The sequence below is a fragment of the Meleagris gallopavo genome, chromosome 19 (assembly GCF_905368555.1).
Source record: "Meleagris gallopavo chromosome 19, MGAL_WU_HG_1.1, whole genome shotgun sequence".
In the NCBI taxonomy this organism is placed as follows: Eukaryota; Metazoa; Chordata; class Aves; order Galliformes; family Phasianidae; genus Meleagris; species Meleagris gallopavo.
In genome coordinates, this window is record NC_139422.1 from 8,073,448 (window position 1) to 8,088,968 (window position 15,521).

The 15,521-nt window shown below is 56.2% G+C and overlaps 2 protein-coding genes across 6 annotated transcripts; one reads left to right on the forward strand and one right to left on the reverse strand.

Moving 5' to 3' along the window:
- The first annotated feature begins 433 nt into the window (after positions 1–433).
- CUTA (cutA divalent cation tolerance homolog) lies at positions 434–6,706 on the forward strand. The gene is made up of 6 exons (XM_085239303.1): positions 434–595; positions 2,582–2,730; positions 4,739–4,798; positions 5,374–5,419; positions 5,601–5,650; positions 6,080–6,706. The coding sequence occupies exons 1-6, from the start codon at positions 518–520 to the stop codon at positions 6,180–6,182; spliced, it is 486 nt and encodes a 161-aa protein (XP_085095429.1). The 5' UTR covers positions 434–517; the 3' UTR covers positions 6,183–6,706.
- A 361-nt stretch (positions 6,707–7,067) lies between these two features.
- On the reverse strand, positions 7,068–14,297 carry PHF19 (PHD finger protein 19). Of its 5 annotated transcripts, none has more exons than XM_031556237.2 (15): positions 14,150–14,297; positions 12,626–12,781; positions 12,196–12,277; positions 12,004–12,099; positions 11,816–11,916; positions 11,595–11,743; positions 11,280–11,375; positions 11,095–11,163; positions 10,367–10,487; positions 10,164–10,231; positions 9,904–10,068; positions 9,723–9,810; positions 9,526–9,611; positions 9,354–9,449; positions 7,068–9,267 (listed from the first exon to the last, which is right to left on the reverse strand). In XM_031556237.2, the coding sequence occupies exons 2-15, from the start codon at positions 12,770–12,772 to the stop codon at positions 8,916–8,918; spliced, it is 1,716 nt and encodes a 571-aa protein (XP_031412097.1). In that variant the 5' UTR covers positions 12,773–12,781; positions 14,150–14,297; the 3' UTR covers positions 7,068–8,915. The 5 variants fall into 5 exon arrangements, with proteins under 5 accessions (XP_031412097.1, XP_010719333.1, XP_085095428.1 ...); XM_010721031.4 differs by having other exon boundaries at positions 14,095–14,296; XM_085239302.1 differs by lacking the exon at positions 14,150–14,297 and adding an exon at positions 13,553–14,028.
- Between the last annotated feature and the right edge of the window lie 1,224 nt (positions 14,298–15,521).

Below are 15,521 nucleotides of genomic sequence, written 5' to 3' on the forward strand. Positions count from 1 at the left end.
GGCAGTGCTCACAGGCTGTGCCACCGGGCAGCAAGGCTGTGTGGGCCAAGCTCCAGGTGGCAAATACGGTCAGAAGTGCAGAAGGGAGACAAAACGTCATTTTTCTCAGTCTATGGACAGCAGGGATTGTAGCTGTGCCCATGCCGGGCAGCACCTGGCATGTCTGAAGTCGTGAAACGTTTCAGGCCCACGGCACATCACATCTCTGTGGCAGTTCCTGCCCAAAGCACAAAGCCCCAGACTCTGAGAAAAACACCGAACGATGGGAAGATGAAGGCAGGAGGAGGGGGGGCTGTGCTCCAGCCCCACACAGGGCAGGCAAGAGGGTGGGCTGCTTGGACAGGATGGCCTGAGTGGGCCTTCCCAACCTCAATGACCCCGTGTGGGCAGGCAGGCAGGCAGGCAGGCAGGCAGGAGGAGGAGCCAGGGCTGGCTGTGGGCAGCCATCCTGGGCAGCCTGCCCAGCGCTGGCAGAGCAGGTGGAGGCAGCGGGACGCAGCTCTCGCCCGGCCGGGGCATGGAGGCTCTGGGCCCCCGCTGCCCGCTGCCCACTACCCAGGGCTGCCCCCGGCCGGGCTGCCGCACCGTGCTGCTGGTAAGTGGGAGTGGGCAGCAAGGGGATGGTTGCAGAGGGGTTCCTGGGGGGCAGCTTGAGAGCGTGGAAGGGAAGGAGCCTGCAGGAGAAAGGCGTTCTTGGGTTGCTGCGAGTAAAGTGAGTTTCAGAGGGTGTTTTTCCACTTGTGCTGAGGAAGCCTGGAGGTTGGCACAAGCTGTGTTGTTGTTTGGTTGTTGTGTGTTTGTTTGATTTGTACAGAGCCTCATCCAGGCAGAGTCATTGAGAAAAAGTCCTTACAAGGTGACTTTAATCCCTAAAGCTGTTTATGGCTAGCCAAAGCCAAAACAAATTCATCTCACGCACATCTTAGTCTCTAAGCTCAGCTACCGTTTTGCCAGTCAGTGTTTGCAGTGAAATAATCGCACAGCAGGCTGTACAGTTTTGTTCACTTGAATCTTTTGGCAGCCAGGAGTTTATTTGGTCCCTCAGGTGGGAATCCTGAAGGTTTTGCAACACTTTTGCAACATCCCTTGGCACATTCAATGCTTCTGTGCTGTCACCATTCTTTTCAGAAACAAACACAAGCAAACATACAAAAAATCAACAAGAAAAGGAGTGGTCACTGTATGCTAATACTTAACCACAAGTGTTCGTGGGGATTTCCTCTTCACGTGCACATACATCTTCCAAGGAGATTAATGATTGCCATGCTAAACAGGTCAGAGTTTGTACTAAGCAGGGAATGTGATTATATTCTAATCCGGAGAAGTAAATACAACAGCGTATCTCAGCCTGGCTTGTGGCTGTGGGAGTAGGTTGGGGGATTTGCTGTACAGTAAATGTTCAATGGCTTCGTGGGGAAAAACACAAGCTCGAAAAATTATGATGAATCTTGTGATAACAGAAAGTATTTCCTCAAATGGACTGAAAAAGAGGAGACAACTAATACAGAGCATCAGTCATTTCCCCAGCGGAAAAGTGTTCCTGTCTTTGTGGTGTCAAGATATTTTTAGAATTCAATCTTTAAAGAAAAAAAAAAAAGAACACTTCTGACATAATCCATGTGTCGGGAGGTGTTCAGTGGACAGAGAAGGATGGAAATATGGAGGAAAAAAGGACTATCTTCTTAGTCTTAAAAGAACCTTTTTGTCACTGTTGCTGAATAAGGGCCAGATGCTGTTTGTTTAAAAAACAACAAAAGACAAAGAGAAGAGCAGCTGTGCAGAGACAGCAGTGCTACAACCCCAGCACAGGCACCCATCCTTCAGCTATTACTCAGCACACCAAATTAACCTTGCTATTCCCAGCTGAGATAATTTATGGATTGCATTTCTATGTGACTCTGTTTATGGCATGTGATTACCAAGAGGAACTAACGTGCTTGCCAGGAATGGGATGTGCAGCAAAACAACTTGTTGCCACTCCACTGTCAGCAGATGGAAAGAGCAGTACTGTTCTGCAGCCCTACAGACTCAGGCTATGTCAGTAAGGATTTCTGTGAACAGATTGAATTTGACTGTAAGATTCTTATCACATAATTAAGATGAAATGAACTTTAAAACCGCATTTTGGCCCTGTCCTACCATGCCTGCTCTGTGAGGTCTGTGTCGCAGGCTGGGTGCACAGCAAAATATCTGTCAGCAGAATGCAGGGAAGAGCTTGCAGGTAAGGACTAAAGCTCTGCAGGGCCTGCACGGAATGTGTTGTCCAAATCCCCTCCTGGAGATGCTGCTCTCCTCCAGCTGCATCCTCAGGGAGGCAGGGGCTCCGTCCCCCCTTGGCTGCAGGATGTGTCCTGGGTGCTCCTGTTTGCAGTAGAAACAGCTGAACGGAGGCAACTTGGCACAGCATTAGGTTGGCCCCGTTGTGGGGGAATAAATCTCACTTAAACTGCAATGAGCACTGCTGTAATGTTGAAAGAAGACTGGAGAGGTCTTTTGAGCCAGAGATAATATTAAGATAAATGCTTGTTTTTAGAAAATGCAACGTTTTCCCTTCAATAAGCACTCATATGTTGCACTGCAGGCGATGACGCTGTCTCTGCTGATGTACCCCATGCTGAGGAGCCTCGCTCTCCAGCTGCACTCTGCCATCACTGGCAGCTATGTCTCTGGGACCCACTCCATCGTCTTCATCAACTGCCTCAACGAGCAGATTGCCAAGGATATTGCAAGGTACTGAGGAGCTTTCCCTGCTTGTCTGCTTCAATTGTTTGGAAATGGCTTTTTGCAAAATAAAGCTTTTCCTTGACCCTGGAAAGAAGCTGCACTTCTCTGCTGTGTCAAGGCTTTGACACTTCTGCCTTTTGTTTTTAAGATCCATTCAAGCCATGGCCTGAAATCTCTGCATCCTCAGTTGGATTAAGACCCAACCCCATGTCCTCTGACATGCCATAATCCTTCTTCTCTGAGCAGCACAGTAATGAATTCCCTGAGAAGTGCACAGTGCACTAACAAATATGAATGAAGTGATCCACAGAAAACACAGAACAAACTTTGGGGAGCGAGGGCTTTACCTTGATATTTTTTTCTCTTTCAGTGTATGAGATACATTGATGATGTTTTGCATGCAGTTTTTCCACATATCCATCAGTCTGTGACTCAATAGGTGGTTTGTTCAAAGCAATGAAACTGTTGACTGGGGAAATGTTTATGATGGACCATTAAGTTTCCTGCAACACCTTCTCTGAGCTGTTTTCCCTGCTATGCTCTTGCTTGCCAAGAACTCTCCCTGTCCTCTGTAAGAGCGGAGCATTCCCAAGCAGCCATTCAGGAGCTGACCGGCTACTGAAAGGGATTTTGTGTCACCTTAAATACTTCAACTGTATGAAGAAATTCAAGTAGAATAGTATCTGTGCCACTGGATGTCTCCAGAAAAAAAAGAACAACTGTACATGGCTGGTGAAAAGATCCCTCTGTTCCTGAAAACACTAAGTCGTAACAGCTTTGCAAATGTTTTCCACTCTTTGTTCCTTATCTTGCAAGGAAGGGAGAGGAAGCAAATCGTTCTCTGTTGCTGAGATCTATGTACTTTGCTTGCATTTCTACTGGTGGAGTAATTTTTCCAGGAATTTGGATGAATGAGCAATGGTTGTGAAGGATGACACAGGGCTCCCGCATTTATTTTCCCACCCACTTTTTTCTTGGAGCTGTCATGTGTGCTCTTCCTTCATGTTGCTCAAAGGAGCGCTCTAAAGGATCAGGCTGCAGGGAAATTTTCTGCTTTTAGGGAAAAGGAGATCAAGGTTTGTGGAAGCTGGTTTGCACTGTCTCTACGAGATAATTTAAAGTCCTCAGAGGAAACTCATGGCCCACCCAGAGGTGTGGCCCCTGCCCCATACCTGCTGTTGGGTGGTTGCATGCCACGGAACTCACTCAACATCTTGGCAGCCCATGAGCTGCTTCTGCCTTGGGCCCGTGTGCATCATTTCCTTGCCTTTTCTGCTTATTAATATTTCATCCATCTCCCTTCAGAGCCTATTGTTTAGTGTGGCAGGGACACAGAAATACCCATTAGGTACCCAACCCAAAGATACCATCTATTATGCAGGCATTCTGCACTCCCCACGTGCAGCATCTTACAGTGTTTCCCCTTACCATGGTGGCTGCCTGTTTCCACCCAGCTTGCCAGAACAAAGAGCAGGATATCAGTCAGGATCACAGTTTGCTGGGGCAAAGCAGAAGCAATTAGAAGGTATTGAAAAGGCTCTGGCGCTCAAGTGACTTGGAAGTTGCAGATGGGAAACAAAGTGATTTGAGCCATGTGTCCTACACGATGAGCACAGCAGGAAGATCTCCATTCGTGCTGCTGCCGTTTGTTGGGCTGCAAATTAATTCAAGATGCTTTACAAATTTTAAGTGACTCGAGCTGCACGTGGCTGGGGCACACAGCCTCCTGGCACAGCTGGCCTCCAGGCCACAGTTCCTCCAACTTGTCCATGGGGACAGTTCTGTGCCAGGCACCACTCCCTGTTGCCGGGGATTGGGGCAGCTTTAGGGACAGTTCCAGCCCCAGGCCAGGAGGATCTGAGCCAGAGCAGCCCCTGCTGGAGATCACTTTGCTTTCCCAGGGTGATAATTAGCCTCAGTCCATGTCTCCCATCTGCTGCACGAGACAGCATGAGGGATGTCTCTGCAAGCCTCAGCAAGCCAAGTGGCAGTGACCCTCTCCTCTCTCACCCAGGGGCATCATGGACAAGAAGCTGGCTGCCTACGTGAACATCCTGCCCAAGAGCTCGGCCTTGTAAGTTGGGCTGCTGTACTCCAAAGGAAGAGGGGACTGGGGCTGAGCTGCACAGCCCACCTGCCCCATCTATTCCTCCTCCCCACCCTGCGCAGTGGACACTGAGAGCCTCCAGGTGCCTCCTCACATGGGGACTCTGCATGCAGATGAAATCACTGTGGCCTTCTGGCAGCATTTTTGCTTTGAAAGGTCACAGCTGACTCACAAGAAGCAGAGCTCCTCTCCTGCAGAGAGAGAGAGGGAAAAAGTGTGATACAACGCTTGGTATCCCACTGCACTGTGCTCCCTGTACAAAATGTCTCCCTGCCTCATTCAGAGGGTCAGCACCCCACAGCCCTCCCAGTGCTCACCTCACCCTGCCCTGCTGCCCTTAGCTGCCTCAGACCTGGCACATCAAGGGTGGCCCCAGCCTTAGAGCTCCACATGTTGGATCATGGGCATTTAGGACCGGTGATGTTTCTCCAGCACCACTTCATAGAGGAACAGTCACCTGCGGGGAGCACCAAGCACCAGGGAGATCATCAGGGCTGTACCTATAGCTGGATGTGCTAATGGTTCTTTCCTTTTAAATACAGGTATTTCTGGAAAGGGGAACTGGAAGAATCCACTGAAATCCTGCTGGTAAGTGACAATGTCCCATGGCACAGCAATCCCCATCCCAGAGCCCAAGCCAAATGGGGCTGCAGGGTGGCACCAATCCCGAGTATCCCAGGGTCATGGCAGTGGTGCATGGCCAGGTGCAGTGGAGCTGTGCCTTCAGGATTGTTCCCTCCCTTTACTCTTTTTTCTTTACTCTCTGCAGTTAGTAAAAACAAGGACGTCCAAAATAAGTGAATTGTCCAACTATGTCAGGTGAGCATGGGGCTTCCTATCCGCAGTATGCAGCCATCTCATCCTTAGGCTTTGGTTCTCCTCGAGACCAATCCCACCCAGGAGGGCTCTAGGCACTGCTGGGTACACTCTGAGAGCCAGAAAAGCCCCAGCACCACACCAGCTGGAGCAGGCTGCTGGGAACATCGGGCTCCCTGCATGGGACAAAGAGGGCTTCAGGGTCTGTAGGTCCCCCCCCATCTACAGATTTCCTGTCCACCCCACGAACTGAGTGCTGACTCAGCTGGTGGCTGTGGTAAACCTCAAACTCAAAGCAAAATTCCCACGTGGCACAAAGTGCTTTGAAGTCAGGGGGGATCACCCGGGGCAGGGCCCACGCACCACACTGCTTCCTGCACCGCCAGCCCATTCCTGCTGCGGGATGCGCCGCTGCGTCTGTTTCCACTTTAGATCCATCCATCCCTTTGAAATCCCCGAAGTCATCAGCCTGCCTATTGACCAAGGAAACCCCCTCTACCTCAAGTGGATTGGAGAAAACGTCCCACGGGATTGAATGAACAGCCCAGAAACCACCCTGCTCTTGAGGAGACCGATGAGACAAGTTCTGCTGGGGTTTGTGCACAGAGTGACACAGGGAAGCAGCTCACATCCCCAGGGGTGTGCTACAGCACAGGAGTTTGAGATAAGGAATTTCATTTGAACTTGAGATGTCCCCTCCCTGGCCTGGCCCTGCAGCAACACTGAGCTGGAGGCAGCACTGGAATGGGGAAGGGCACCACAGGGCTGCTGTTGCCTGAGGTTGCTCGCAGCACTGCCCTGCAGCACCTGGGGATGGTGCAGCATGTGCCACACACACACGTGGCACTGGCTGAGCCCCAGCAAGCACCCTGCCTATCAGCTGGGCTGAGCTGGGCAAAGCAACCCCATTCGGGGACCCAGGACCAGCAGGGCATAGCTCTGCTGCTTTCTCTCCAGACCAAGCTGAGCCTTAGAAAAAGATGCTCGTGTTGTGTAATTGGATATAAGCTACAAAATAAATTGTGTGACTGGGAAGAGAATAAACCAGAGCATTTCCTACCTACAGCCTCATGAGTCATTGCAGTGCATGGGTGCAGTGAGCAGGTCAAGAGGGTCCTGCCAGGGCTCTGTTGGTGTCCGTCGCAGGCAGTGGGGATGTGGTGCAGGGACTGAGTTGCAGTCAGAGGTACTGCAAGGAGGGCTCCCGGGTGCAGGAAACAAGATAGCAGGGAAAATGGTAACTGGGCTGTGCCCATGCACAGCCATTTGCATCCTTCTGCCATCCCCATGCTTGGCAGCAGCATTTCTCTGCAGCATGACCCAGGCATGGGGTGCTGCCCAGGGCCACACACTGACCCCTCAGCTGCCCAAATCCCTGTACCACAAAAAGGTAGTGATGTTAACAAAAAAAAAAAAAAAGGAAGAAGAAAAAAAGACTTTTTAATTGTACATCAGACATATTAATTACAACTCAGATATAACAAGAGTTGGATATTACAAGCAGCAGCCTGAAACCATAAATCTTTAGAAGGTGCATAGAGTCATTATAATATCTATTATAACTAATGCAAAATATATTCTGAAACAAAAATACTTTTAAAGGCTCCATATTCAGTTCTCTGCAGTAGGCCAGGAGGAGAGGAGTGGGAGAGGAGGAGGATGAGGAGGGAGCTGCCAAGCTCACCCATGTTCTCCCAGCACATCCCATGGGGTTGGTCTGGGCATAGCTCCTGGCAGCCCCCAGCCCTCCAGGCAGTATCTGAGTGAGTCACCTGGGCTCCGTAGGCACTCATGATACGGAAACACGTGCTCCCCTGGTAACCAAGCTGGGCTGGATGGATGGGCCCAGCACCAGGCACGGTGGGGTCCTGGCAGCAACCTCTCCCAAAACATTGGGGCCTCTCAGAGGCAGCTCCATTCAGATAACAGATGCAAACCGTGCCATGGCTGCAGCTGAACAGAGCTCAGCACACAGCTCTGCACTGAGCACTGCGCCAGCGCACAGCCCCGATGGCACAGCGTGAAGGCATTGCAGGGCTTTGCATTGCTGTGCCCAGTGCTCGGGGTGTTGCAGCTCACGCCAGGGGCAGCACCCACACTGTGTGTCCCATTGCAGCAGTGGGGCTGTTCTCCAGGTCTGTGCTTTATGGGTTCTGTTTGCGATCTGCTCTCTCACACCAATGGATTTGCACCTTTATACAACACAAGGCAGCACGCTGCCTTGCTCCCCACACCCTCACTGTACTTTGACAGAGTGAATCATTTCAGTACTTCTGCAATAAAACAGCTTTTTCCGTTCATCCCCCGGCTGGCAGACCACGAACACGCTGAGGAATGATGCTGCTGCAGGAGCATGCAGCTCAGCTGGGGGGATGGGGGGCAGAGCAGCACACATACATCAGCATATCTTAGAAAGAACCTAATGAGTACATCTGAGAGTAGAATTTTTTTTTTAAAAAGTGTGCCCCTGAACAAAGTGACCGTATTGCTTCAGACAAAAAGGGGCTCTCGTTCTCCTTCAGTATAGAAAACCATGGTGAAGCAGCAGCATGCCCACAGCAGGGACAGCCCCATGAGCAGGGGAGCACCTCGCTGCCTTTTTGGTTTCTTGGCTGGTTTGGCACTGCAGGATGGGCATCTCTGAGGGAATGAAGAGCAGTCCAGGTGGTGCCCGCTCTGGTTTAAGGCACGTGCGTGTGTTTGGCTGAGCTGTGCCAAGAGGTGATTGTGGGATGGGGAACGCAGCACATCTAGGCCCTGGGATGGGGTCTGAGCAATTCGTAGGGTGTCCTCCCCTCAGAGCAAATCACATTCCTCAGACGAATGGGTTTGGCAGGAGAAGGAAAAGCCCACACAAGGGCTGCGGCATCACCTGCCATTTCCTATGGTGTAGGGATGAGCCATTGGTCTCCACAGTGGGACAGCAGTGGTGCTTCAGCCCGGGTCCCTGCGAGACCGCTGCTCCGGCCTGGACGTGGTGCTCCAGGAGGGGCCTGAGCTGCCCCACTCCTCCGGTGCCTCCAGTGTGACCGAAGGCCGAGTCGTGGCTCTTTGCATATATGTGGCCAATAAAACAATTGTCAAAAGAATACAATAAAAAGGCCGAGGGGGTCCACCCCTCACAGCTCCACGCAGCCAGGGTGCCAAGCACAGGGCATCCTCCTCCTCCTCCTCTTCCTCTTCCTCCTCTGCTGCACCAAGGCCTGGCTGCACCCAAGGGCTCCGCTGTCAGCTCCAGAAAAGGCATCGGGACCAGAGGGACGGGGGCTCAGTAGGGGGTGGTCCCTTCCCACTCCACCAGGTACTGCACTTTGCCCTCCAGCGTCACACGCCGTGCCAGCACCTGGTACTTCTCCCCACACACCAGCCGCCCCGCCGCCCCGAAGTAGCTGCTGATGGACGACTTGAGGTGCGAAAGCGACGAGTCGTCCTCACTGATGCTCTCGAAGGTGTGGCTGTCGATGCCATCATCCGGCCGCTCGGGCCCACATGTCACCTCGCTGCCCTGGGGGCTGCCCACTGCCGGCTGCCTGCCTGCTGCTCCGCTGCCACGCTTGGGCCGTGCTGAGGGGAGGGTCAGAACTGTCTGCTTGCGCTTACGGCTGCCCACCGTCCTCCGGCTGCGGGACAGGGAGAGAGGCAATGCGGTGCTGTGAGGGGAGATAGAAGATCCTCAGGAAGGGGGTGAAGGGGCCACAGCCCTCACCTGGACTCGCAGGACAGGCTGGTGGTGGCTGAGCCTGAGGTGCTGACGGCATCCGTGGAGTCCACATCGGAAAGGAAGGTCTGCCCCGAGCTGGCACTGGGATGGAGGCAGCGTCGGCCCCGCGGCCCCACGCCTCAGAGCTCCCCCAGCACCACGGCTGGGCAGCACTCACCTCTTCAGGCTCTGAATCTCATCCAGTGTGAAGTCAAAGATGCTGGCCAGGTGGTGGTTGGTGCTCCAGGCAGAGGTGAAGTCGCTCTGCACCACAAAAACCAGCACCTCAACACCACACAGCGGCTCGGAACCCTCTGCCCTGCCACCGCAGCACTCCCTCCTCCCATGGCCGTCCCACAGCCCGCAGGGACTCACGCTGGGGATGGCATCCTCCAGCAGGAACTTGGCCCTCTTCCGCCGCACCGCACGCCTCTTCTGCTGCTGGAGCTGCCCTGGGAGCAGGCTGCAAGGCGAGATGTAGGGTGAGATACAGGGCTGGGGCTGCATAACGGTGCTGTGCAGCACCCACTGGTCTTTGTGGCTGTGCAGCACTCACCTGTCCTTGTGCACATATCTGCTCTTCCCTCTCCTCTTCAGCTCACAGGACCCGCTCTCGCCCGGCACTTTCTCCGGCAGCACTTTGCTGGGGGGGTTCGGTGGGACGCGGATCCGCAGGCGGAAGATGCATTTCTTCTTCTTGATCTCCTTCCCACAGAGAAACCTGGGGAGGGAGCAGCCTTCAGCCTGGGGGGACGAATGGACTCCTGGAGGGCAGGAGCACTCCGTGCACTGTTCCATTCCCAGCCCAGCACTCACCTGCTCTTGTAGCTGTTGAGGGCATTGAGCAGGTGGGGGCCGCGCTCAGACACAGGGGTGCCAGTCAGCTGCAGAGAGACACCAGCCTGAGCTCCTCGGGGCAGGACGGCCACCCCGACCCCTTCCCCTTCTGGCCTCCTGCCCCCCATGTCCCTGTGCCCCCGAGGCTCTGACCCTTCACACCCAACACCTACAGGCATTACCTTCCCGAGCTGCAGAGGGTCCCAGTGATGGTTCACGAAGGCCAGGATCTCCTCAAAGTCGAAGTATTTCTTCTTGCTCTGCACGCCCAGGTTATACAGGGCAAGATGAACCACGTCCACCCTGCGGGAGCGACCAAGGCCAGCAGGTCAGTGAGCAGTGAGCAGCCCACATCCAGCAATGCTGGCCCAGGGCACAGCACGACTCCAGCAGCTCTGTGTCTCACAGCAGCCCTGAGGTCAGGAGCCCAAGGATGCACCAGTCCCAGGACAGACACCCACTGCTGCAGCTTCCTACCAAGCTCCAGCCATGCACTCTCGCTGCGCTCAAGTATGAGAGCAGGATGGCTCTTACTCACATGTAGACTGTTTACAAAACAGTCTCTCCTGCGGGACTTCACACTTGAATCTCCAAAAGTGAAAGCCAAGCAACATGTCCTGCAGGATTTCCCTTCTCCTACACCCAGTGCTGCTCTGTGTAACACCCCGATGCAGCTAGCACTGTTAGGATATTTTACAAAGTGCTTTCAGATCATCAAGGTGCACTATAAAGTACCGCAGAAACTTATATTTAATCTCAAAACTTGATGGCTCGTTCCCAAATTGCTTTTTGCAGTTATCTCCTGGTGAAGTTGTGCTTTGGCTCCCTGACACCACAGCACAGCACACTGGTGCCTCACGAGCCCTATGGGGACCCAGCACAGCACAACGGGGCCACGGCCATTTCTCACCATCGCAGGGGCAGGCGCTTGATGTACTCAGGTCCCTGGTTGCACACGGAGCAGAAAAACACATAGAACCTGGAAAAGAGTGAGGATGGAGAGCATAAGGGGGGATCATCCCGCAAGGATGCAGCACCTGCCCTAGTGTGTAGATGCAGCTGGGAGCTGTGGGACACGGGGACGTAGGGACGTACCGATCCCCAAACATCATGGGGTCACTGAGGCACTGAGTGCACGCTTCATGGAACCACTGCCGGCAGCGGTAGCACTGCAGCATCTTCAGGTACCACCTGGGGAGGGAGAGGAGCCGGTGCTGGGGAGGGCAGTGTGAGCAGCCCCAGCCAGGAAAGTGGCTGCTCACTGGCAAGGAGCTTCATGCAGACAGTGCAGGGCAGAGAGGGCAGCAGAGCCGCCAGCCCCAGAGAATGGCCTTGCAAGCAGAGAGCCTCTCTTGGAGGAAAAACGCCCATGAAACGGAGCAGGACAGCCCCTGAGCAGGCAGTGCTTACTCGCCAGGGCCCCCGCAGTAGCAGTAGCACTGCTGCTGGTTGGTGCGATGCGGAGAGTCCCACTCCAGCAGGTCAGGGTTGTAGGACAGCACCATCTTGACAGCTTGCAGTGTCTTGGCAATGGCTCCCTTCTTCAGGGCACCTCCCTTCTGCAGGAGCAGCAGGACAGGGTCAGCAGTGAGACCGCAGCCCACCCTGCAGCACCCTGCAGCCCCACTCACCCGCACAGCCAGGGCGAAGATGCAGCGGCGGCAGAACCACGGCGTCCCCAGCGGGCCCTCACTGCTGCTCGCCACTGGGACATGGCACTGCTGATGGTAACCTATGGGACGGCTCAGGGTCAGCATCACCAAGCTGGCCGGACACATGCAGGATGCTGCAGGACACAGAGCCACGTGCCCGCACTTACCCAGCCCGCATTTCCCACAGATGAGGATTTCATTCCTGGGTCCCGATGTCTTTCCCAGGCAAATGTTGCACTTGGGTTCCTCCCCGGGGACGCCGGCTGCAGGATGGAGAAAGTGGTGATGGCCCCACAGTGCTGCCCACGGCACATGGACTCCCAGGAACAGTGAGCAGGGCACGACGGGGTGGCACTCACCATGCTGGATGTCTTTCCAGAGGACCCAGTACTTGGAGTTGTCCTCAAATGTCACCAGGCAGCTCTGCTTGGAGCCGCTCACCTGCAGGGACAGAGCACAAAGAACCAATGAATGCCTGCTCCCATTGCCTGCACTCTCCTCTTTCCCCGATCCCATTTTCCCCATCTCTCATAGCTGCAGGAAGGCAGGTTCCAGGGCAGATACCCAGCTAGGACATCAATCCAGGCACTCCAAAGACCACAGTCACTTCACAGCACAGGCCAGTGCGCTGCGAGCTGCCCCAGAGAACAGCACCCACACCTGGTGCACTTTGGATGCCCTCTTACCCTTCTGTGTGCCAACTTTACCCTTCTGGATGCCCACTTAAGCCATCTGGATGCTTTCTTACCCTTTTGGGTGCCCATTTACCCTTCCAAATGCCCTCTTTACCCTTTTGATCTTCCCCAGGTAGTACAGCCCATCGGTCCAGCGGCACAGCACGTACTGCCCCTCGCTCAGCTCCCTGCAGCTGCCGCCCCTGCGCCCGGCAGCCCCGTGCACGTCCCGAGTGACGGATTTCAGCGTCCCGTTCTCCATGAGCAGAGCCTGCGGGGACGGAGGCGATCTCCCATCAGCAGCGGAGCGATGTGCCCGCGGGCCGAGAGAGGCGCCCGCTCCGTAAGCACGGGCTTCGCCCGGACGCTCTCAGCATCGGCAGCTTTAAATCGAACGCGAAGTCGAGTCGACGATTTCCTTCTGCACTTTTGCCAACGGGACCGCCGGGAGAGTGGGGAGCAGCGCGGGCAGCAGCGGACGAAACCGAGCGGTCGCGTTTCGCAGCCGCCGAGGGCTCCGAGCGCGGGACGGAGCCCCGACTGCCGGTAGCACCGCCCCGATGTCACTTTCCCCCCTCGGGGCTCCGTCCGGGGCCCCCACCCCGCCGGTCGAAGCGATCCGAGCGCCGCGCCGCCCGGGATGAGCCCCGCGGGGCCGCCGCCCGCCTGGAGGACAGCGCGGTGCCGCCGGGCGGAGCCGAGAGCTCCGGGCAGAGCCGCACGGCGGCGGCGGCGGCCGCGAGTCACCGCACAGAGCTCAGCGCCGCCGCGCCGAGAGGTTCCGAACACCGCGGCGGGCGCAGCCACGCACCGCCGCCGGGACCGCCCCGGGAACTCCGCAGCGCCGCTCCGGGACCCCGCCGGCACCGGGAGCGGCGGCACCTGCCGGGCGGGAGCTCCGCGGACGGCCCCGCAGCCGCGAGACCCTCCGCCATTGGTTCATTCAAAGGCGCTGCGGCGCCGGTCCGTCCCGTCCCGTCCCGCCCGGCCTCGCCGCCCCGGCCGCCTCCCGCCGCTCCGCTCCGCTCCGCGCCGCCCTCACCGCTCGGCGCCGCTCCTCCGCCGCTCTGCCGCCGCCGCCGGGCTCGGCTCAGCGCCCGCCCGCTCGGGGGCCGCCGGGGCAGCGGCGGGGCGCGGCGGCGCGCGGCGGGGGCAGGGCGCGGGGCGCCATCTTCCCGCGCTTCCCGCGGGCATTGACGTCCCGCTTATGCAATTAGCGCGGGGCCGCCTCCCGGAGCTCCGAGCGGCGCGGTGCGGCCCGGCGCAGAGCATCCCGGGGTGCCCCAGACGCCGCCGGGCCCCGCGCCAGGGAACGGCCCGCGCTGCCGCTCGCCGGGATTCCGGGAACCGGGGGTCGTTTTTCTCCGAATCCAAACAGAAAAAAAAAAAAGAAAACCAAAACAAAACAAATCCGTCGGTGCAAAAGTGCTCCGAGACGGAGGCTGCAGGGTTTGCTATTTGCGAGAGGGCGCTGCCAAAAAAAAAACAAACAAACGTTTCCAGGCCCGATCGGGCGGCGAATCCGCCGGGTTGGGAGCGAGGCGCCCCGCGCAGCGCTTCCACGCACCGCCGTTCGTCGCGCACCTGCGTGGAAGCAGCGCACGAGGAGCCGCTCCCGGCGCATCGGTGCTAAAGTCACCTCTCGGAGACAGCTGCGGAATTCTGTCCTCTTCGGAGTTTTGTCGTCGTTTCTTTTTGCAAAGCGGAGCCTCCCAGAACCGCTGGCATCGCGCTGTACGGCGGGCGGCTCCGCACGGGCTCAGAAACACGTGGGGCCCCCAGCGCTGCGGCCGCCAACTGCCTGTGCGGGGAGTGAGAGCGGGGAGGGCAAAGTGCGGGTTTCAGGGTGATTCATTGCATTTTGGGGTGATTCATTGCATTTCAGAGCTCCTGGATGGGAGCGCTCCAGCAGCCGTGCCAGCAGCAAATGCAGCATCTGCAGCACAGCACCCAAAACCCTGCATGTGGGATTTCCCGAGAGATTCCTGAGAAATGGTCCAAATAATCCAAAGGAGTGGTCCAAATAGTCTTGGGTTACCCTTGTAGGAGTCGGAGACCATGCAGCACCACGCCATGCTGTGCCATGCCATGCAGTGCCACGTTGTGCCATGCATGCCATGCCATGCAGCACAATGTTGTGCCATGCCATGCCATGCTGAGCCATGCTGTGCCTCCTCCCAGTTCCTCATAGCCAGGCCATGTTTGCAGGCAGCCAAAAATCTGGCAGCTCCCTCCCGCTGCCTGCAGCCCTATCCTGCACAGAGAACCCGACACATCTTCCAGGCGCCCCACGGCTGAGCCCTGCAGTGAGTCACAGTGTGCAGCCATGAGTCACCACGGGATTAAAATAACTCCTGCACCAGAATTCTGCCTGTGGGCAAACACTGCTGCTCGTGTCCCTGCACTTTGCAGCTCTGCTCTGGCACACAGGCAGCCGGTCCGGGTGTGAGGGTGCGGTGCTGGGACAGCAGTGCTCTCCGTGCTCCTCCTCAACCATTGTGGTTGTGTGTGCAGCACCCAGGTCATTGGCCATGGAGGTGCTGGTGATGTGAGAGGTCAGCCAGGCACTGGGCGATGCCCAAACCCTGTTAATGAAAGGGGACAACGTCACCAATGGGGGCATCCCATAGTGGCAGTGCCCTCTGGGCTCGTTTGAACAACGCTGACCTCCTCACCATGGAGATCCTTCACTGTCGTTGCATTTCCAATGCAGTCCCTACAAAATGGTTTGCACAAAACCTTGGTGGCACATTGTCCCACCGCCCTACGCTGTCCCCAAGGCTTCTCCCCATACCCTGTGCCCATGGAGCAGGGAGGCTGAGGGCTCCCACGCTGTCCTTCCAGTGGTGCTCTGAGTGCAGCTCTGATGGCAGTGGCTTTTCCCCACATTTTATTTCCTTTGCAAACAGGAACGGGAGGAGGGCTTTTGTGTTGGCTCATAACCGAGACAAGGAATATTGAATGGAAGCCCAACCACGAGGCTGCCCCAGGAGCACTGCCGGGCCTGCAGG